General features: G+C 48.7%; 1 protein-coding gene across 1 annotated transcript in view; it reads left to right on the top strand.

The window, feature by feature from the left end:
- Nucleotides 1-740: 740 nt before the first annotated feature.
- Grin2a (glutamate ionotropic receptor NMDA type subunit 2A) overlaps nucleotides 741-21,642 on the top strand; it is a 447,114-nt gene continuing 426,212 nt past the window's right edge. The window contains exons 1-3 of the mRNA XM_075942009.1: nucleotides 741-1,587; nucleotides 2,177-2,367; nucleotides 3,870-4,301. Coding sequence (XP_075798124.1) covers nucleotides 3,888-4,301 — 414 coding nt within the window. The 5' untranslated portion in view covers nucleotides 741-1,587; nucleotides 2,177-2,367; nucleotides 3,870-3,887. The remainder of the gene's footprint in view (nucleotides 1,588-2,176; nucleotides 2,368-3,869; nucleotides 4,302-21,642) is intronic.

Genomic DNA, 21,642 nt, shown 5'->3' with positions numbered 1-21,642 from the left:
CAAAAGCTGCGCAGTTTATGAACCACAAGACGGTTTTCACAGTTGTTTCTTTGAAATCAACATGAGGGCTGCTTCTGGCTGGGCAAGGAGCTGTCTAGCTGGCTAGCTCTTTGGAACGTTTTTTATAAGGATACTAATGACATTCTATTCTATGACTTAATCATTCTGTGAAGGCCAGCGCTCTTAATTTTATCCCCTAGGGTTTAGGATTTTAACATATGAATTTGGAGCATAGGCATTCAGGTGACATTAGGTGTCAATTGGAATGTAAGACCTTTCTCTTGAGGGGAGAAAGGTAGAGGTGGTGTTAGGACACAGGTGACTATTCAAAGGTCAAATGTGGATATCTAACAATGAGCCTCCTGTTTAGTCGATAGAATTAGAGCCCGCTAGCTCTCAAGTCCACTTGGTCCCGGGCTCTCTGCTCATCCCTTCTGGTGACTTAGTGGCAACCTCAGGGTTACTTTTTGTCTGGTACAACTTAGAGAAGAAAGCAGCAAGTGTGTGTGTGTGTGTGTGTGTGTGTGTGTGTGTGTGTGGTGTACGCGTGCACGCGCGTCTGTGCATGGAGGGAGTGTATATGTTTTTGCTTTTAGGTTCCTGGTTCCCTGACATCAGAGTGGGTTCCCATACCAGGGTGGTGAGGCGCTGAGAGAAACATCCGAGCAGACTCTCTGGGCGGGTGTGTGCGTGTCGGCGTGCCTTGCGTGGAGCAGGGATTGCTGTACCCAGTGCGAAGCACTGGAGGAGGAAGCCGTAGCAGAGATCTGAATAATTGATTCTCCAGCAGCACCAGACGCCCGGGAGCGGGCGGAGAGCGTGGTTTCAGCACCAAGGTTGCGCGCCACCGCAGGCTCCCCCCCCCCGCCCCCCATCACCAGCCAGACACCTAGGTTGGCCTTGTTCGCTACCGCCTTGCGCTCCAGAAGAGGGTGGCCGCGTTCCGCGGACGCCTTGGCCCGCCTCCGGGGTGGGCGGCTGCAGGCGGGCCAGAGCTCCAAACATCCTCGGATTGCGCGGGGGTTGCTGCGTTGCGTCTCGTTGGCAGGAACAAGTCCTAAGTTGGTGTGGTGGGTGCCTCTGCCTTCCTCTATCCTCCAAGGCGACCGCGGAGAAGCGCGCCCCAGGATTCTGGCTTCTCCAGTGCTGTGATTCGCGGTGGCCAGGCACTCTCTTGGGCTCCCGCTGATTAAGAGAGGGACCGAACGCCCGGCGCCGAGCTGACCCCTCAGTGAAGGGCCCGGAGCGAGCTGCGGTCCTCCGCCCGCAACCTTCTCGGCCAGGGACCGCGGGGATCCCCGGCCACACGCGCGCGCGCGCTCCCACACTCACTCACACACACACTCGCTCTTCCGCACGTCAGGCTGGAGCTGGGCTGCGGAGAGGGTGTCCAGGCGCGCTCAGACGACCCGGCAGCTGCTGTCCGGAGTGGAGCAGGAAGCTGAGGCAGGGCTCTAGGAGAGAGGCACCCGGGGTGCTGTGCCCGAGCATGGGGCCGGATGAGCTCTGAGAGACGCGGCCGCAGCTATCAGCCCTGGAGATGACCAGGGGCGGTCACTGCTGAGAACTATGTGGAGAGAGGCTGCGGTGAGTGCTGGCGCGGGACGCCGAGCCTTGGAGGGCCCTGTGAGAAGCGGGTTGGGGGAGGTCTGGATAGGAGGGGGCGGCAGGACGCACAAGAGGGTCGCTACGTGGGAGTGATCACACCTCCCTCGGGGATCCGGGACCGCGGGAGCCCGCGTCCTTCCCTCCCCCTCTTCTCCCCCCGGCTCGTCGGCTCGTCGCAAACTCAGCCAGCGCCCCCTCCTTCCCTCCTCTTTTTCTCTCCCTACCCCCAACCCCCCTCGCTCAGCAGCTCCTGGTCGCACAACTCCCAGTAGCCGGCGCCTGGGTGGTGGTAGGGGTTGAGGGTGGAGGTTCCCACTAAGCTTCTCGTGGGTGGCCAACCTGGGGCTCCCACTCTCCGGTGCGTCCCTGAGAGGAGCTCCTGTTGTCAGCCACAGGGACTGAAGATCCGCACCGAGGGTGTTGTGGGCACCAAGCTCCAGCTCCCTCTCTGGTCGAGCCCCCAGGGTGCCTAAGGGGGCTGTGAGCACTGCAGACTGCATCCCTCCCCCCACCTTCCCCCGCGCTGGTGGGCTGACCCTGCCTCTCCATCTCTCCTCCGCCCCGGTAGAGCCCTGCTGCAGAGCCTCCGGCTGGGATAGCCGCCCCCCATGGGGGCGATGCGGACAGCGCGGGACAGCCAGGGGAGCGCGCGGGGGCCGCAGCATGCGGGAACCCGCTAAACCCGGTGGCTGCTGAGGCGGCCGAGATGCTCGTGCGCGCAGCACGCCCCATTGCATCCTCCACCTTCTCCGGCTACAGGTACGTCCTGGTTGGTGAGGAGCTCTGTGGGCCTGGGAGGAGACAGGCTCAACCGGTGAGGAGAGAGCAGGAGATGGTTCAGGAGGGAGAGGGGGGGAAAGGAGCGAGCAAGAGAAATCCGGAGCGAGAAAGCCGGGGAGGGAGAGCCCTGTAGCGAAGCGCTGGAGGAGCACCAGGTGGCGCTGCGGCCCTGCACTCCACCTTGCTCACCCTAAATGCCAGGGTTGGAGTTTGCCCCAACTTCCCCCGGGTGCAATAGCACCCGGGCCGAGGGGCACACGCTTTTACACGCGTGCACGACTGTACAGGCATTTGCAGGAACGCACCGTTGTGCACCTGGTACAGTACTTGTGTGAACACCACCCGAGGACGTTTGAAGGCTCCAGCTGGCCGTGGGCATCTCCAAGGCGGCCTGCGGATGTTCGCAGAAAAGCGCGCGTGTATGTTAGCGTGTGCAGCCCACTGCCCACGTGTATCTAAGATTTGGCTCCAGGCTCTGCAGTGGAAAGACTGGGGAGGGGTTGTACACTCCACGTCCACCTGAGAGCTTTTTGGGAGCCTATATCCCCAACCCCCGGACGTTCTTTGTCAGCTCCCACCTTCTGGTTGGCTTGCTGGGAGGTGGGGGGCGGCGGTGTGGGGCAGCGCGCCTACTCTCCAGAATTTTGCATTTCACACGGAGTGAGAGACTTGTGTGCGCGCTTGGTTGTGTGTACCTGTGTGTAGCAGGCGGGTCCTGGGACATCTAGCCTTAAAGTGAAAGCCTCTCCCAGCAAGATGGGGAGGTCAGGGTTCCAAGTTCCCCCAAGCACCTGGGAACCTGGGGTCACAGAGAGCATCCTCACTTTCAAGCGCTTGGGTTTATACTTCAGGGTAGGAGCGGGATCTGCAGCCAGTGGGTGCCACTATGGAGCGAGGTCTGTGGTGCACTGGGCGAGCTCCCAGGGGGTGGGGTCAGTTAACCATTTAGGAAAGGGACAGATTCAGGCTGCGGTATTCAGGCACCGCCTCTCCCGTTGGGGCCGGTTCGGAGTTCACTGAGCTTAAGCAGGGGGCGGGGCCGATAACTTGGTCCTTGCACTTGCGGAGGAACAGGGTTGGAGACCGCTTGGTCTGGGCATCTGCTTGCTGGTGGTGGTGGGGTTCATGGCTCTCTGGGCGCTTAGGAGCTGTGGTCTGCATCAAATTTGGGGAATATTGTGTAAGATTTGGACCCAGGTGGAGTTGGGGACAGTCGCTGGAGACAAGAGAGGAGGAGGCAGGATGCCAGGATGGGCTTGGGGACAGGGATGGAGAAATAGCCTGGATTGGAGTGGTAGATGGACGTGGGTCGAGGGATGCGGATGGTATCAGCGATGAGGACTCCAGTGAGTGGCCAAAGCAGCCAGTGCTGGTGCCCTGTTTCACACTTGCCTCCTAGAGCAGGTGCTGGGGCAGTCATTCCTGTCACTTGGGCCCTTCACTTACCGTCATCCTGCTTCTCGCTCTCCTCCACCTCACAGGGACCCTAAGTGGCAACCATGGGCAGACTGGGCTACTGGACCTTGCTGGTACTGCCGGCCCTTCTGGTCTGTCGCGGTCCGGCGCAGGACGCGGCGGCGGAGAAGGGTCCCCCAGCGCTGAACATTGCGGTGCTGCTGGGTCACAGCCACGACGTGACAGAGCGCGAACTTCGAAATCTGTGGGGCCCGGAGCAGGCAACCGGCTTGCCCCTGGACGTGAACGTGGTGGCGTTGCTGATGAACCGCACTGACCCCAAAAGCCTCATCACGCATGTGTGCGACCTTATGTCTGGGGCGCGCATCCATGGCCTCGTGTTTGGAGACGACACTGACCAGGAGGCTGTGGCTCAGATGCTGGATTTTATCTCCTCACAGACTTTCATCCCCATCTTGGGCATTCACGGGGGTGCATCTATGATCATGGCTGACAAGGTAAGGCCTGGAGGAGATGGGCTGCCAGGGTCCTGGAGGGGCGGATTCTACAAATGGCAGCCTCCACGGGGGGCCTAGGGAGCCCCTAGCATCTACTGGGTGTGAAAACAGGATAAGTGGCCTCTGGTCTAAGGATCGCGCGCGCTTTATCTCTTTGGCTTAGACATAAATGGAAACGCTGTTTGCTTTTGGATTTGAAGACGGGGTACTCAGACGCTCCTTGAGTGCCAAGATGAGTACAAAAAAGACAAGAACAGGATGGGGCGTGGAGATGGAAAGGCAGAGGCTAGTGGGGGAGCACTGGGGCCAGTACACATCTACAGAGTCAGTTTTCATCAGCATCTCCGTTTTTTTCTTTTGATAAAGTTATTAAAACTGCTTAAAAATACTAAGGATGGCTATGTGAGGTTTTTAGCAAACGCAAAAAGGGACAGATTCGTGCTGGCCCAGACTTAGAGGAATGGAGGTGGGAGCTGGAGAAGCCCAAGGCTAGAGGCATGTGGGTGGAACTCTGCCTCTAGGGAGTAGGCGTGTGCCAGGAAGTAACTCCAGGCCTAGTGTTGTGTTGTTCCCCCCATTCCGACCGCCCAGGTGTCCTAGGTAGCCCTTGTGTGAGCTGATCGCTTCAGAACAGGGCTTCCAGAGACTTTCAGATGGAAGGCATTGGCTCTGGAAGATTGACCTTGTGTGGAAGTTGGATTTCAGAATTGAGTGAAAATATGTCTTACCTTCTGGGCTTTGTTCCATGTTTTTTAGGAGCATAGGGAGGATGGGGGAGGCTTGAAGGTTGAGTGGGATGTTAAGAATGATGCTGCAGTCAAGAGGGGGAAGAAAGTTGGAAGAGAGAACTAAAACAAAAAAGGGGGGAGGAAGGGGAGATAGTGAGTTAGTGTGTTGTTACTCCACACAAGCCCCAGGAGGGCCAGGAAGAGCTTTCCTTAGGTAGCAGGGTACAGCTGGGGAATGGTGGATATTCCTAACAGCACTTTCCTTCTGCCTTTCTTGAAACGCTGCTGTGCTCATCAACCCAGCTTCCTCTCTGGGCATTGCATCCCGGCAGCTCCTCCGGGGACTGTGTTAGTTCTTCTGGGTCTCCTGGCTGTGGCACATGCAGTGAGAACACACAGAAGGTGCAATACCTCGCTGAACACTGGTTTCAGATCGCCCTCTGTCTGCAGGATCTCATGTGGGGCGAGCAAGTGTCTCCCAGTTACCTCTCTAATGAAGCAGAGGATGGCTGGGCTCTGCTTACTGTGCCATGTCAGAGCAGCAAAGGACCTAAAGATTACAAAAACTCTCCAAGTGGCTAAAGCATGCAGCTGTTAAGGGACTTCCCCAGAAATACACAGTGAGTGATGAAAATAGAATCTTGTTTTTCTGGTCCCAAGCTGTGATCCAGGGAAACCAAACCTAACCTTTAACATTCCTTATTTAAGAGGGACAGACATTTGGTTTATTGCATAGGCGGCACCAGGCCATGGGGGAGAGGCAGTGAATCAGCTTAGAGGGCTTGTTAATTAAGAGAAGCCATCGTATTAAGTATAGGGGAAAAGGGGATTAGATTGTGAAACTATTTTCACTGACTTTCCCTTTTAAAAGTTTTGATTATAGAAGCAACACATAAAAATGAATACGTACAGCAGGGCATATACAGAAAATAAATTAGGTACATGCATTTGATGGCAGCATTCAGGAGACAGAGCTCTGTGAGCTCCAGGCTGTCAGGGCTACACAGTGAGAGCCATCAGAGAACTCAGGAGGCCTGGGAAGGCCGGCTGAGCTTGGGAGGGTTGTGTAACTTTCCTGACTATGAGTTGGAAGTGTGTGGGGCGGTCTCTCCTTCACACAGTACAGGTGGAAAAGTGGGTACAGAGAGGACCCCAATGTGAGCATTACTTGATATGCTCTGACCTTGACTATCAAGGAACTTTGATCCATAAAAGGGTGGTCTCTGACTAGCTAGTTCAAGCTTCCCTTGAAGGAGAGTTTTGAGAAGTCAGAGGAATGGATGAGTGGGCTTTTTTCTCCTGGGGTGAAATTGCCTTTTGGAGACAGGGGTAAAAGTGCATTTAAGTCAACAGAAGCCTGTGCTGACAAGTTGGGGGGGGGGAGGACCTGGGAAATGGTAAGAGGTTGCTGAGAAAGGGACATTTCCAGAGAAGACAAGATCAGAGAGAGATTGAAAGAGAGGGCTGGCGTATCTGTTGTTCAAGCTCACCATAGGGGCTGACTTGTCTTGAATTGGGGCTCTCCAGAGTTGGTCTAGGAGAGATTTCCAATTGTATCAGAAATGGGAAAAGAATTAGGACGGCCAGAAGTCACTGAAGGGGGCAGACAGGCGGGGTCTCTGTACAGCAGGGGCAGGGAATGTGGGAGGAGTGGGTTCGGAGGGTGGTATTTGGAGAAACCTGTGTGCGTTTAAAAAGGAAAGTTGTCTGAAATGCAAACAGCCTTTTCTTCATTAGGAATGCATATGTTTGGCGTGTCTCTTTACCACCTGTTTGGGTTATTGCTTAGCATTCAGAAGACTTTATTTAGCTGTATGGAACTAGTCATGAGATGTTGTCTAAAACGGCCTTGCTTAGGTGTGCTGACAGCATTGTGACAGAAGGGCCTTAACCTCCCCAGACTGACAAGTTGGGTAAGGTCACCCAGAACAAACCTAGGTTTTCTTTACTTCTGACTTGACAGTGTGATAATGATTGATTATCAGGTAAACAGAATATATACACACTCACACACACACACACATGTGCACACAGGAATCCACACACTTAAGCTTTGAGGCACACGTCACTTTCTACCTTTCTCTTAGTCGACTTGATCCTTGAACAAAGCCTTACCCCAGTGGTTCTCGACCCCCCTAATTCTTCAACCCTTTAACGCAGTGGTTCCTCATGTTGTGCTGACCCCCAACCATAAAATCATTTTTGTTGCTACTTCATTACTGTGATTTGACTATGGTTCTGAATCATAATGTAGATATCAGTGTTTTCTGTGGTCTTAGGTGACCCGTGTGAAAGGGGTGGAGGCCACAGGTTGAGAACCGTTGCTTTATACTGAGTGCAGTGGTGTCGAGTGGCAGGTGTTTGGGGTATTAATTTAATTTATTGTGGCCACTGATTTCGGCTGGCATCAGTGAGTGTTCTTGCAATATCCCAAGTTGGAGGTGAGCATAAGGCTTGGTGTAGATGAAGCTCTCACCTCATCTTGGCTTGTTGAAGCTAACAGACTCTTGCTGCCCAGGAAACCCAGCAAGTTACATCTCTGCTCACCACCCTTGAATTCCTCCTTCCCCTGGCCTCTGATGGAAAAGGCTGGGTTCATATTTTACCTACATCTGTCCATGCCTGTCACTGTGTGGATTTGTTTAGTATGTTTATTTTTAATTTTTTATTTTGAGAGTTCAAAAGGACTTGTTTATTTTACTTTATGTGTGTGATTGTTTTGCTAGCATGCATGAATGTTCATCACATGCATGCCTGTTGGATCCCCTGGAGCTGGTTGTGAGCCACCATGTGGGTGTTGGGAATTGAATCTGCGTCCTTTGCAAGAGCAACAGGTGCTCTTAACTGCGGAGCCATCTCTTCAGCCCTTGCGTGTTTACTTTAAATGTGTGTGTGCAGCAGCATGTGGAGGCAGAGGAAGCCTTGAGTGAGCCTCATGTGCCATCTACCTCCGCCTCTTACGATGCAATCTTTGAGGGCAGATCTGAAACAAGTGCTTACGTGTATGTGTGTTTTTTGAAATAATGAATTCTTCTCCACAGACACTATAAAAATAATGTCTTTTCATTGTAGAATGCTTAGAAAGTACATTAAAGTTTAAGGAAGGAAATAAAAAGCTCGCCATAAATTTTATCAGTGGGATTAACTGTGGCAACACGTGGATGTATTTCTTCTAAGAACAGTTTGCTGTGTTACAATTTCAGAATTAGACTATTTTTTAAAAATTTTCAAGACAAGGGTTTTTGTGTAGCCTTGGCTGTCCTGAAAGTAGGTCTGTAGACCAGGCTGGCCTTGAACTCACAAAGATCTGCCTCTGCCTCTGGAGTGCTGGGATTAAAGGTGTGTACCTCCACTGCCCAGTGAATTATACTATATTTATGCTATTATTTTTGTACTTTACACTCTGGGATTTTTGACTCAAGTGTCTTTAGTTCTGGAAAACTCTCTGGCCTGTCTGCTGGACACTTCCTCTCTTGTCTTCTTGTTTGTGTTCACGCTCTTGAATTATCCTTTCTTCATTGTGCCGTAGTCTCTCAACCAAGCCTCCCTATACCTTACTTTTTTTAATATTTTCTTCATGAGCTTATTTTCAGAATAATTATATTTTATTTTTAATTGAAATAGAATTATATCACTTCCTTTCCTCCCTGCAGCCCTGGCCAGTTGCCTTCCCCTAAGCCACTTACTTTTCCATACTTTTCCTTAAAGTGATAGTCACCACTTTGATTGTCTTTGCTACATACATATATACGTATTCAAAATCTATATAACTAGAACCCATTGAGTCAGTTTTTGTTGTTTGTGTGTATATTGTTTCATAGCTGATCACTCTGCACTGGGCACCAATGAGAGGTGCATCAGGGTCTTGTGAACCTTGAGTGGCCTGGACCTTGTTATATAGTTTACTAGTAAACTCAAACTTTTGATCCTCCTGTCTCTCCCGACCAAGTGCTGAGATTCTATGCACTTGACACAACATCCAGTTTGTGCAGCACTGGGGATCCAACCTCAGATTTTGTGAATGTTGGGTAAGCACTCTACCAACGGAGTGACAGCCCAGCTCCTAGTCTTTTATTTTTTATTTTTCCCTGTGGTGTTGGGGATGAAAGCCAGGGCCTTCTGTGTGCTGAGCCAGTGCTCTCCTGCACTACACCCCAGGACTAGGGTTTCTAAACCAGAATTCCCACCAGCAGCTCTGCCAGGAACATTCCCTTTTCCTTTCATGGCTTACAGTGCAGGTTGGACTTGTTTACGTTGGCAATTTCCTATGGCTCCTTGACACAGGCAGGAGCCTCCTGGAATTAGCACAAATAATAAAAACCCAGAGACAGAAACTGGGGTTCAGCCTGAAAACTAGAAAAACAAGGCAGCCAAGCCACTGGAGAAGTCTTCCCTCTACCAAGCTGGGCGACCTCAAAACTAAGCAGATCTCTCGCCTCATTTTTTATTCCCGCTAGTGTTGGGATTAAGCGCGTATGACTCCCTAGTACTGGATTAAAGGTGTGAGCCACCACCACCTGGATTTATTTCTGCACTGATTTTGTGTAGCCCAGGGTGACCTTGAACTCACTGAGATTCATCTGACTCTGTCTCCCAAATCCTGGAATTAAAGGTGTATGTCACCATTGCCTGACCTTTAGAGGTGTTAGCTTTGCCTCTGGTCTTCTGGTAAGATTTATTTATCAAAATACGAAAAATACACCACTGCGCTGGGACACAGTTCTTAGAGGGTGGTGTGGATGCCCAGCCTCACTCATTGGGAGGGACACAATTTCTGTGTCTGTTCCCTCTCCCCAGGTGCTTGTTAGCACCTGTGCTGGATTCATTTCCCAATGACCCACATGGCTCCCATCTTCCTGTTTGCAATGGTGAGATCTGGTCTTCCCTCTTCCCTTTCTTTTTTTCTTTGGTCCCTTTTTTTGTTGTTGGGGATGGAAAGCCTAAAGGTTCAGCCTATGCTGCACCATGGTTTCAGCTCTCATCTTTCAATTCATGCAATTTTAGGGACTCCTCTTTATCTTTCATTCTTTTTAAAAATATTTACTTATTTATTATGTATACAGCATTCCTTCCATGTATGCCTGCAGGCCCGAAGAGGGCACCAGACCCTATTACAGATGGTTGTGAGCCACCATATGGTTGCTGGGAAATGAACTCAGGACCTTTGGAAGAGCAGGTAATGCTCTTAACCTCTGAGCCATCTCTCCAGCCCCTTTATCTTTCATTCTTAAGTAACTAATATTTGTGTGTATGTATGTGTGCATGAGTGTTTGTGTAAGAGTGTGTGTCTGTGTGTGTGTGACTGTGAGAATGCATGTGTGCATGTGTGTGTGCATACACGTGTGTGCATGCACGTGACTGTGTGTGACTGTACCACGGCATGTATGTGAATCTCAGAGGAGAACTTTCAGGAGTGGATTCTCTTCCACCTTGTTTCTACCACAGTGTATATTCCAAGACAGTGGCCCTGGCGTTTCCAGCTGATGTTCCTATCTCTGTCTCCTTCCTCTGCTCCTCATCCTCCTGTAGGAGTGCTGGGATTGCTGGTGTGCACATCAGGCTTTTCACGTGGGCTCCGAGGGGTGGAGTTCGGGCCCAATACTTTACCTGCTGAGCCAGTTCCTTGACCCAGTCCTCTGTCCTTCTGATTTGATCTTTGATTTCTTGTGTGTTTTTTTTTAATTCCTAGGCAAAACTATACAAATAATAAATAGGAAGATTTCTGTATAAATTTTGTGTCTTAGAAGAAGCAGAAGGAAGGGACTTAAATGTGTTCCCTCTGGTGTTGAGCTAGTTTTATTTCCTAACCTGCTTTTATGTTTTTAAAACTCGATTATATATTCTTGGGATTTTTCCTTATAGTGAACTGGAGTTTAGGTTTGACTTTTAAATGACTGCAGAATGTTTAGACCACACAGAGCTGAACTGTTCCTCTATCTCGCACGTCCACCCACAGTCACTTTGGGTCATAGGTGTGTCTGCCTGATGTCTCTTTGCTTTGATTACTTGGTAAATGTTTGTTGATTGAATGAATCAAGTCATCGACTCTGATTCCAGCTTGATGCTGCTTCCGGATGGACAAACATGTCACAGTATGCTTCAGGGCTCCTTTTGTTCCCTAAGTGTGGACTGATTTCATATATGTGTGCCAACTCTTTGTCTCTCGTTAGCAAAAGATAATTATTAGCCATCCTGGGTCCTAGCATGAATTAGGGGTTGCACTTGAAACCCCCTGGAGCAGTGCTAAGTGACAGCGCAGTGGTAGGCAGAGGAAGTTGGTGCACTCGCAACCTGGCAGCTCCGGAGTTGGATGTGAATGATGGGCCATTAAACACCCAAGCCTCAGGGAAAGGGCAGACATGCAGATCTGAGTGTTGGAGGAGCCCACTCAGCGGCTGCTGCAGCATCGGCAGGGAACTGGAGAGGGTGGGAAGCCTACCTCTAGCCGCATGGAGAAGGCATGTCAGAGGCAGTCATCCTCTCCCTCCTACGTAAATCAGCAGGGAGCAGCAGGCAGCACCTCAGAAGGCATGACTAACTCACCAAACGGCCCTCCAGCTCCCTGGGAATGGCTTTGACCCTTCATGGCTGTGGGTTCCTGCTTTGAGGGTCGTGTTTGTCTTTATTCCCTTAGCCTCAGATGGGAAGCACTGCTCCAGGCAGAGTGAATGGGAAAAGCGAGGGAGGGAAGAGGGAGAGGGGAGGAGCAGGACTGAATCTTGGGTCTGCAATGAGAGAGTCAGTGGCCTCAGTGACTCATCTTGCAGCGAGGTCATCTTGTAAAGGAGCAGCTGTAAGGCCATTAGCCGGGCTTCTTGATGCGCTCGCACTTCCACAGTCTTTATGTTTCCAATTTCCATTAGTTACCAACACTTTAAAGTTCAAATCATAGCTTAAAAAAACTCAAAGGCCTGGCCATACTGCCACTTCTCCATGGCAACTGTTGGATGGATAAGCCATGCTCTCCACCTCTCCATTTCACAGGATAGGCACTCTCCCTAGGCCCCACCTTCCCACTTCCCTGCTTTGAAATGACGTTGTTTCTGAAAGCTTCGGAAATGGAGACCTCTGATGCTTGTGAGGAAAATATTTACACTCCACTAATGTCCCTCCCTCCCTCCCTCCCTCCCTCCCTCCCTCCCTCCCTCCCTCCCTCCCTCCCTCCCTCTCTCCTTTTCTCATTCCTTCCTACCTGCCTTCCTGCCTGTCTGCTTACCTGTCTGCTTGCCTTTCTCCTTTCCCTTCTTTTTGCAAGGACAGGAGCATGTGAGAAGAGCTCATGTACTTGTACACAGATGCAAAGTTCAGAGGGATCTATCAGGTCTGCCCTATCGCTACAGCTCTTCACCTTGTTCCTCTTACACAAGGTCTCTTGCTGAATCTGCAGCTCACATTTTTGGCTGGATTGGCAGGCCATCAAGCTCCATGGAGCGTCTTGTCTCTCTCTGCCCAGAGCTGGGGTTATGGATGTGGTTATGAAAATGCTAGGGACCAGAACGTAATTCCTCATACTTATACAGCAAGTGCTCTCGCCCTGGGCTGCCTCCCTCAGGGCCTCCCTTCCTGGTGTTTGTGTGTCGTGCCGATGCCACTGTTAACCTCTAGGGACATCTGCCTGGCTGTTGCACAGCGCTCTGGGGCTCTGGGTGCTGCTACCAAGTAGCTTGAGTTGGAGCATGTCAGAGAGCCTTGGGCCAAGAGTCTGAGGACCTGAGCTCCATCCCCACATACCTGTGTGATCTTGGGACACCCCTTCATCTCTCTCAGTCTCCTGCTCTTCTTGGCAAAGTTAGAGTCTGGGTGAGATCATCTCTAAGACCCTGTTTAACTCAGGAAATTTTCTCTGCCTTCAAGGAAAGATTGGCAAGAAGTTCATCAAAACGAGACTGGGGGCAGAAGATGTCTGTCTTTATCTTTTAGAGAATGCTGCAATCGAATGGTTAGAGTGTTGACTCTGAGCTACATCGCCGGTGTTTACACTTAGGCTTCACTACTGAGCTGGGAAACTGTGTGTGTGTGTGTGAGCCTCAGAGCCTTTAATTGCAGAATGGGACGTGTCTGCTTTTCTGTAACTGAGATCCAAATAACACTATCAAAAACAATTTAGTGGGGAAAGGGTTTGTTTTTGCTTCTGGTTCCAGTGGGAAAGAGTTCATCACGGCTGCAAGGCATGACAACAGTTATGTTTTCCTGGTGGCAGGAACAGGAAGCTAGCTAATCACCTTCTAATCCACACTCAAAAGGGAGTGGGAGAGAGAGAGAGAGAGAGAGAGAGAGAGAGAGAGAGAGAGAGAGAGAGAGAGAGGCTAATCAGTGAAAACTCAAAAAACGCACCGACAGCGACACACTTCCTCCAGCAAGGTGGTCCTCCTCCTGAAGGTTCCGAACCTCCCAAACAGCACCACCACCTGGGACCAAGTGTTCAAACACTCGAGTTTGTGGGGGACAACTGCCACAATGGAACAATGCCGAATGAGGTCATGGATGAAGAGTGTGCCTCGGGTCAGTGTCTGACTCATCCTGGACTCAAGATATAACATACGGTGTTTACATTTTGTGTATTTTTAGCAGCTGCAGACGGGGGATTAAAAGTGATGTGAGGTTCTAAAGGCATTTCCTGTGAGAAACTGAGTCCTTAGAAATAAGGATCCAGCGTGGAGTGATTCATTCTTCCTCCAGGGCCAGCTAGGACCGGGTCTGCCTTCTAAGGACCGACTGTGAAATTTTGTCCTGGTGTGAGACACGGCGATGGATACCCCACTTCATGACAAGAGCACTGGAGACTCAGAACAGGGAAAGGAAGTTTCTTTACGACTTTGTGAAGTCGAGAAACCGGCTAAGAATGGCTGGTGCACCGACTTGCGTGAAGAGAAGTTTCTGAACCCTCCTGTAACAAGAGCCCTCCTCCCTTCCCAGTCCCGCTGAGTGATCCGGAGGGTGCAATCTTACATGCTGCGCTGTATTAGATCTTCCTTTGCCCTCTTCCCTGCTTGTCTGCATTTTTCTCACTGAAGCCCCATACCTGTGGGCTCATCTTTCCGCTTGACATCCTGTTTGTTTTAAAGCCAGTTGGTTGTATGAGCTTGTGTCTGCAGGTCATTAGCTAAGCTTGGCTGTTGGTTCTGGTGTGGAAGGATCGTAGAGTTGGGGTGCCTGGGAGCAGCTTAAGTTGTCACCAGGGGTCTAGTGTTTCCAGGTCACCTGTGTCTGGACATAAACTGGCTCGAGGTCCCTCTGCAGATGAACCATCGGATTCTATTTCTTACATTGGTAAAGCAGAAGTGAAGTGTGGGTGATACAGGAACAGCTGAAAGTGGAGGTGATCTCTCTGACCTTTGCACTTACTGACTCCACCTACTGGACCGTATGTCGCACTGGGCACTGGGCCTTGCGGAGTGGAATGCAGCATATAGTATCTCATGTAACCCTGCCAGGGATTAATGTCTCAGTGGGAACCTGGGGAACCTGGCAGCCCCGGAAACATTTGTTTAAACATCCTCTATGCTCGTGTGAGGGAATAAAGACTTGGACGGCTGCAGGGATTTGTTGAGAATCACATCACACATCTAGAAAGTAGGTCTATTGTTCATATTCTTTGGCTTATTTTATTTCCCTTCTAAGTGCATAATTTTAAGTTCAGTGGGTTTGGGGACTAGCATCAATGCAGACACTAAGTTTTATTGTGGACGACAGATTTAAAAAACTATTTTCATTGTCTTCTCTTGCATGATTAAGATGCTGATGATGAAATTAAAATTCAAACTTTTTAAAAAATTGATATAATGGACTTCTGCTATAGTCTGTACTGCAGGGGTCAATGCCCCAGTTTTATTAATATATAAATGATAAATAAAAATTGTGTGAATATATGTGATATTTCTATTTACTAAATCATGGTGAAATGTACAGCCAAGCCAGCAACAGATCGTTGTCTTCACTACACACACACACACACACATACACACACACACACACACACATCTATATATGTGTATGTATATTTGATGATCTTTGCTGGGTGGTACTTCATCTCTACTTCCAGCAATTTTAACACATTAGAATTTTAATTTCTTACTGATTGATTATGCCTATGTGCATGGGCATGGGCAGGCCATGGCATACTCGTGGAGGTGGGAAGACAGTTGCTCAACCTGTGAGAGTCACTTCACTCTTTCTACCACATGGGTCCCAAGGATCAAACTCAGGTCATTGGCCTTGGCAGTCAGCATCTTTACCTGCTGAGCCACCTGGAGCTTTCTTCCTAACGCCAGCCACCACAAAGGCCTCACTGGGGCACAAGCTTTGCAAGACCTTGAACAGCGAACTGTGCTGAACCTGACTAGACGCATTGTTCAGTAGCACAATATTTAAAAAAAAATGTGTATGAACTTTAGGGGCTTATGAGGGTATTCATCTATAATTCCAGAACTTGAGAGATACAGGCAGATCAGAAGTTTAAGATCATTCTTGGCTATATAGCGAGTTAGAAGATAGTCCAGGTTATGTGGAAAACAACCTGCGCTATGTGGGACCCTGCCTCAAACAAAACAAAAACCTAAGCAAAACAACAATTATAAACCCAGAAAGCAACAAAACAACACCCCCAACAGTTCAACATATTCTAAGTAGTGATCCAACTCGTAAGTGAATGAGGCCTGTCTTAGAGTTTCTATTGCTGTGAAGAGACACCATGATCATGGCAGCTCTTACAAAGGAAACATTTAGTTGGGGTGCTTCATTTGAAGTTTAGATATTTAGTCCATTATCATCATGGTGGGGAGCAAGGCAGTGTGCAGGCAGACGTGGTGCTGGAGAAGTAGCTGAGAGTTCTACATCTTGCAGGCAACAGGAAGTCAACTGAGACATTGGGCAGTATCCTGAGCATAGGAAACCTCAAAGCTTGCCCTCACGTGACACACTTCCTTTAACAAGGCTACACCCACTCCAATAAAGCCACACCTCCTGATAGTGTCACTCCCTATGAGCTTATGGGGATCAATTGCATTCAAACTGCCTCAGGGCTGTGTTTCTCAAAGTCTAATGTCCAAATAGAGGGAACAACTCCATTATACACACACTGTTGCTAGGGGTGCTTTCAGCTGCAAGTGACACAGTATTTGATCAATGGCGGCTTAAAATCCTTAGGATATTTGGCAGTTTATTTGCAATGGAGTCCCATCAACGACCCCTAAAAGACTCAGGTCCTTCCTGTCTCTAGTTTTTTCTACTTTGCTTTCTTTGGTAGCTGTGTCATCTTAGATGGCTGCTTTTGTCCCAGCCTGACTCTACCCCCCACAGTTCTGATGTTACAGGTAGGTGGTCAGACCAGTTTTTTATGAGGGTGCTAAGGATTTGAACTCAGGTCTTCATACCTGCACAACAATTGTTGATACCCAGTGAATTAGCACCCCGGCCCTCTGACTCTTTGAGGCAGAGTATCACTCTCTAGCCCAGTCTGGTCTTGAGCTTGACGTTCTCCTGTGTCGACTTCCTGTGCTGGCCTTATATGCGCACACTGGCAAATGCAGAATCTGTCCAGAATCTGACTTTCTCCTGAGAACAGGCAGCCTTGCCTGAGTAAAACTTGTTCTGTGAGCGGTGCTGGAAAGGCCACCTAAGCGCTACAGCTGCCCTGCTTTCCGGGAGCATGGATGCCGGCATCTGTAGAGGTACACTTGGTTCCAGAGGACAACTCCCTCTGCAGATGTTGTGCTGAGTGCCAGGGAGGCACCCTCAGCATTGTGCGGACTCCAGATGGACTGTGTAAAGGGTTCCAGAGAGGACGTTTTGGTGTATTCCACCGAAGATGGAGGTCGGGGCGGCGGGGAGAGTTTGAGAGAGATGTTCAGACCCCCGTGGCCGGTTGCGGGGTTGAGGGTTTTACTCTGCATCTTTGTTGTTTCATCTGGAGACAGCTGAGCGGCAGAGTTTCAGCTTTGGTAATGATTGGGTGTTGGCAGTCGGGGTCCACAGCGGCAGAAGGGCCTGTAAGAGGCGGCTGAGGTAACAGTGACTGGCGTCAGGGAGAAGGCAGAAGCCTGGGCTGGGCCACCTCTGAGTTTCTTTGAAATTTTTTTTTTGTTACGTTCATTTATTTATGAGTGGGTGAGAGTATGTCACTGGAGGTCAAAGGACAACCTGTGGGCGTAGTTTCTCTCTCCCCTGTGGGTCCTAGGGAGTGAGTTCAGGTCATTTGGTTTGGTGGCAAGAGCCTTTATTTTGTGAGCCCTCTAGCTAGCGTGTTCAGACACTTTGGACCTCTCAACCCCTTTATCTGTTTTTAAACCCCTGCGCCCTGGTGCTTCAGGGCTTGGAATCTGGCTGAAAACCAACACACTCACTTTCTCCAAGTGTGTGAGAGATTTGGTCTAGATTTTACTGGCCCTGGAGAGGAATTTATGATCCCTGTATTCTCATTGTGAATCCTAAAGGTCTTTACCTCTCCCAACGAGCAAATGCGATTGGAAAAAGAAGAGACCTATGTCTGCATCAGCCCAGCTGGCTCACATACATAGACAGAGGCACAAGCAGGTTGGCGGCCCCGTAGTCAGCACCTGAGACAATGTTCTGCGTGATTAGTGGCCAGGGATCTCTAAGTGGGCATTTGTGCAACTGTTTCCATTTAATCAGTACTTTTTTTTACATATATGCATATTTTCACCTCTTAGTACAGTAATATGTTTATGTTCTAGGGACAGATCCATTCTGATTTTCCCAATAGTCAGATTATTATTACTACGACTCCCCTTCCTCCTCTTCTTCCAGTTGTATTCCCTGTGTTTGGGACATTTGCTTGTTGTAGCAAATGTTGGTTTGATTCTGTTTCTACCTATTTCACCTAGCCCCCGTGACTAGCTCCCCCAGAGAGTAAAAACAACCCAAAAATTGCTTTCTGAATGAGTTACCATTTTAGATGTTATAACTTTCCATAGAATGGAAATGTCTTTCTTTTTCTTCTTCCTTCTCCCCCTCTTCACTGTCCCCTCCTTTATTTCTCTTCCTCTTCCCCTTCTTTATTCTTTGACAGAGTCTCAAGTACCCCAGGCTGGCCTTAGCTAATGTTGTAGCTAAGGATAAGTTCCTGATCTGGTGACTCTAGCTCCCAACTTCACAGGTCACAGGCATATGCCTAGTTGGGAAATGCCATTTTAATTATTTATTTGAACAGAACAAAAAAAAAATCCATGAAATGCAATACAACATTGAGAAAGAAGTTTTTAATTAACTAACAAATAGAATATTTCCATATCTCCCTTATCTATCATGTTGCTGACTTGAAAAGGAAAAATATGAGTTGGAATGGAAGTTTATTTTTATCCATAATTCTGTCTGAGCTCCTTTTAAATTTCAGCCCTGACTTGAGTGTAGCTTATCACTATTTGTTTTGTTTAGATTAAAAAATTAATTATATGTATGTGTGTGGGTATCTGCAGTGCCTACAGAGGCCAGAAGAAGGCATTCGCTCCCCTGGAGTTGGAGTTGAGCCACCCACCGTGGGTACTGGGAACTGAACTTGGGTCCTCTGTAAAAGGGCAACTGCTTTTAACCCCTGAGCCGTCTCTTCAGCTGCTAACCGTTAGTGCTCAACAAAGCCTGTTTTGTCAAAACAAAATAAGCTCATTTAGGGACATGTATGTCTTAGTTGGGTTTCTATACTGTGACAAAGCACTAGGAGCAAAAGCAACTTGGGGAGGAAAGAGTTCATTTGCTTTACAATTCCACACCGTAGTGTATCATCAGCAGATGTCAGGGTGGGCGCTTAGGGCAGGAACCTGGAGGCAGAACCACAGCAGAAGTCATGGAAGAACTGGTTTGCTTCTCATGACTTGCTCAGCCTGCTTTCTTACATCAGCCGGGACCACCTGCCCAGGGAGACCCTGCCAGGACCACTTGCTCAAGGAGCCCCCCCCCCCCCCCTTGTGATCTGAATCTTTCAATCAATCACTAATTAAGGAAAAGCTGCACAGTTTGTCTACAAACTGGTCTTACAGAGACCCTTTCTCAGCTGCCGCTCCCTCTTCACAGATAACTAACTTGCACCAAGCTGGCAGGAAACAGGACAAAGTACTTGGCTCACAGTCCGTCAGGGTTTGAGACACATACAGTGATGTGGGTCAGATTTGCAGACCACCGTATGCTGAAGGTGAACTCCTGCACACAACTTCAGCAGGTGTGATTTCAGGGTTCCCAGCCCCTCTGATGCCAACCTAGCCCTCCTAGGAACTGATTCACAGTGCTCCCCACTTACCTGTGTCCCCCCTGCACTTGCAGTTACCAGTCAATTGTAGTTTGAGAACTGTAAATGGAAAATTCTAGATATAAACAACATGTAAGTTTAACATCTTGTATTACCCTGTATGCTATGGTGAAACCTGTGCTCTTTTGTGCACTTCCTGGGCAGAAGCCGTCCATTGCCCCATGCATCTGTGTATGTGTGTGTCTCTGTGTGTAGCCTTCACGGTAGCCAATCAGCAGTTGTTGTCTTCATTGCCATCATCTCTGATTATCTGTTTTGTGCATGAGATATAGAGGATGGGGAATATAATTGAATTTATATAATTTCGATTATAGGGTATTAGCATATGTTCCATTTATTTAGTTATTGTTTTTAGTCTCTTCTGCTCTTAAAGTAAAAATTAAATTTTATTGTAGGTATGTTCATATAAGAGAAACACATAGTATATTTAGGGTTTGTTAATATATATACAAGGCTGAACACTATTCATGATCTCCTGGATGACTTGACTGTGTCCCCTCGGATAAGTGGATACTATCCCATCTATTGTTTAATAGTATTTTCATTTCTTATAGTTTAAAAGCTTTATTATTTTTGTTTTATGTGTGCAGTGCTTGCCTGCATGTGTACCATGTGTCTGCAGTACCCTTGGATGCCAGAAGAGGGCAGAGGATCTGGAGTTTCAGGCAGTTGTGAGGTCCCTATGTGGATGCTGGGAATTGAACTCAGATCCCCTGCTAAGGCAGCAAGTGCTCTTAACTGCTGAGCCATCTCTCCGGCCCACTTCACAGTTTTGCAACTACACTTTGGGTTAAAATGTTTTGTGGACATGTGATGAATGTTTGCTTTGATGTAACCCATAACCTGGTTGGTGGAGACTTGGAACTGCAACCCAGCTCATGTGGCCCATCAGCCTGGTCCAAAGGCTAGCATTAGGTAGAGGAGGGGCTGTTGAGTCTAGAATCAGACTGAGGAACGGATGCCAAACAGGCTGCTGTCCTCTGGGGGTCACCTTCTGCTCCATTCAAGGATGTGCAGAAGGCAGAGAAGGCTGGTGTGTGGAGACTGGAAGCCAGTCTCCGGTCAGAATTTCTGTCTTCTTAACCAGCTTCCTGAGGCTGCCAGGCATGAGTGACATTTGATGGCTCTCGAGTTTTCCTCAGGATGGCATTTCTTCCAACCCAAATGCTGAGCTTTTGACTGCTTTCTGTTTGTTGTTACAAATAGCTGAATGTCTCCCACTCTGTCTTCTCTCTTCAAATCAAGATAACCCAGCCTGAAAACTAGGTGCTGTAGAGTCAGATGAGTAAGAAAGGGTGAAACTTTCGAAGCTAAGATTTCAGAAACACACACACACTAGAACAACCCTTGCCTCCAAATCAGGGCATGAAAGAAAAACCCCACAATCAGCCAAGTCGATAATCAAATGCAGGCACATTGTGAAACTCAGATATATAAAGATGATGGCTGTTTAAATCCCACCATTTACAGATACTTGTTTCCACTCTGTGCTCTTTCTAGTTCTTTCCCTTACACTGCAGATACAAAGCACACACGTCTACATATATAGTTGCAGGGGTCTCTACAAACACCAGGGCCATCAGAGTAAAGATCTAAGAGGGGCAAGAGAGAAATCTGGCTCAGCACGACTCAGGAGATGGTGTCGGTTCAAACTAGAGTCTGACACCGGGCAGCTTATTTTAGGCATGTTGAAACACAGTACAGTTTGGAAAGATGTTTTCTGATGCAACACAATCCTGTTTGAATAACAAGGCATAATTTATGTTGAAGCTATTTTCAAGGTACATGCTACTTCTTCCATAGAGGTGGGTTCTATAGATATTGTACATATGTTATCCTAAGGGCCTGGGGAGGATTTGGTGTGGACTTGGTCATACAGATAACACAGAGGTCATGTGGGCTATTATTCACCTCTGGTTTTGGCTGTGGGATCTCGAGGGAGCTCCTGGTCATACAGCTAGCGCACAGGTCACCTAGACTATTAGCCATCTCCAGTTCTGCTTGTGGAAGTTTGGGGGGAGCCATTTGTGGTCTGGCCCTACAAATAGTGCAGGAGTCACCAAGGCTGCGGGTCACCTCCATTCCCAGCCTTCTGAGTGGAAAATAGATTATATACATATCTTCATTTGAAGTGACAACCCTGTGCATTTAACATTCCTGGTTTCCCTAATACTTATCTGTGAGCACAAGGACCTTTGTGCTCCCAGCATATACACAGTTACAGGATTTCCTAGGGAGTTTGTAATTTTCTATGCCAATTTCAAATTACATTACAAACAAACATGCGTACATACATCATACATACATACATACATGTGCGTGTGTGTGTGTGTGTGTGTGTGTGTGTGTTCGAGGC

The sequence above is a fragment of the Microtus pennsylvanicus genome, chromosome 11 (genome assembly GCF_037038515.1).
Source record: "Microtus pennsylvanicus isolate mMicPen1 chromosome 11, mMicPen1.hap1, whole genome shotgun sequence".
In the NCBI taxonomy this organism is placed as follows: Eukaryota; Metazoa; Chordata; class Mammalia; order Rodentia; family Cricetidae; genus Microtus; species Microtus pennsylvanicus.
The sequence above is the reverse complement of the archived record's forward strand: the minus strand, read 5'-3'. Positions and strand labels throughout refer to the sequence as shown.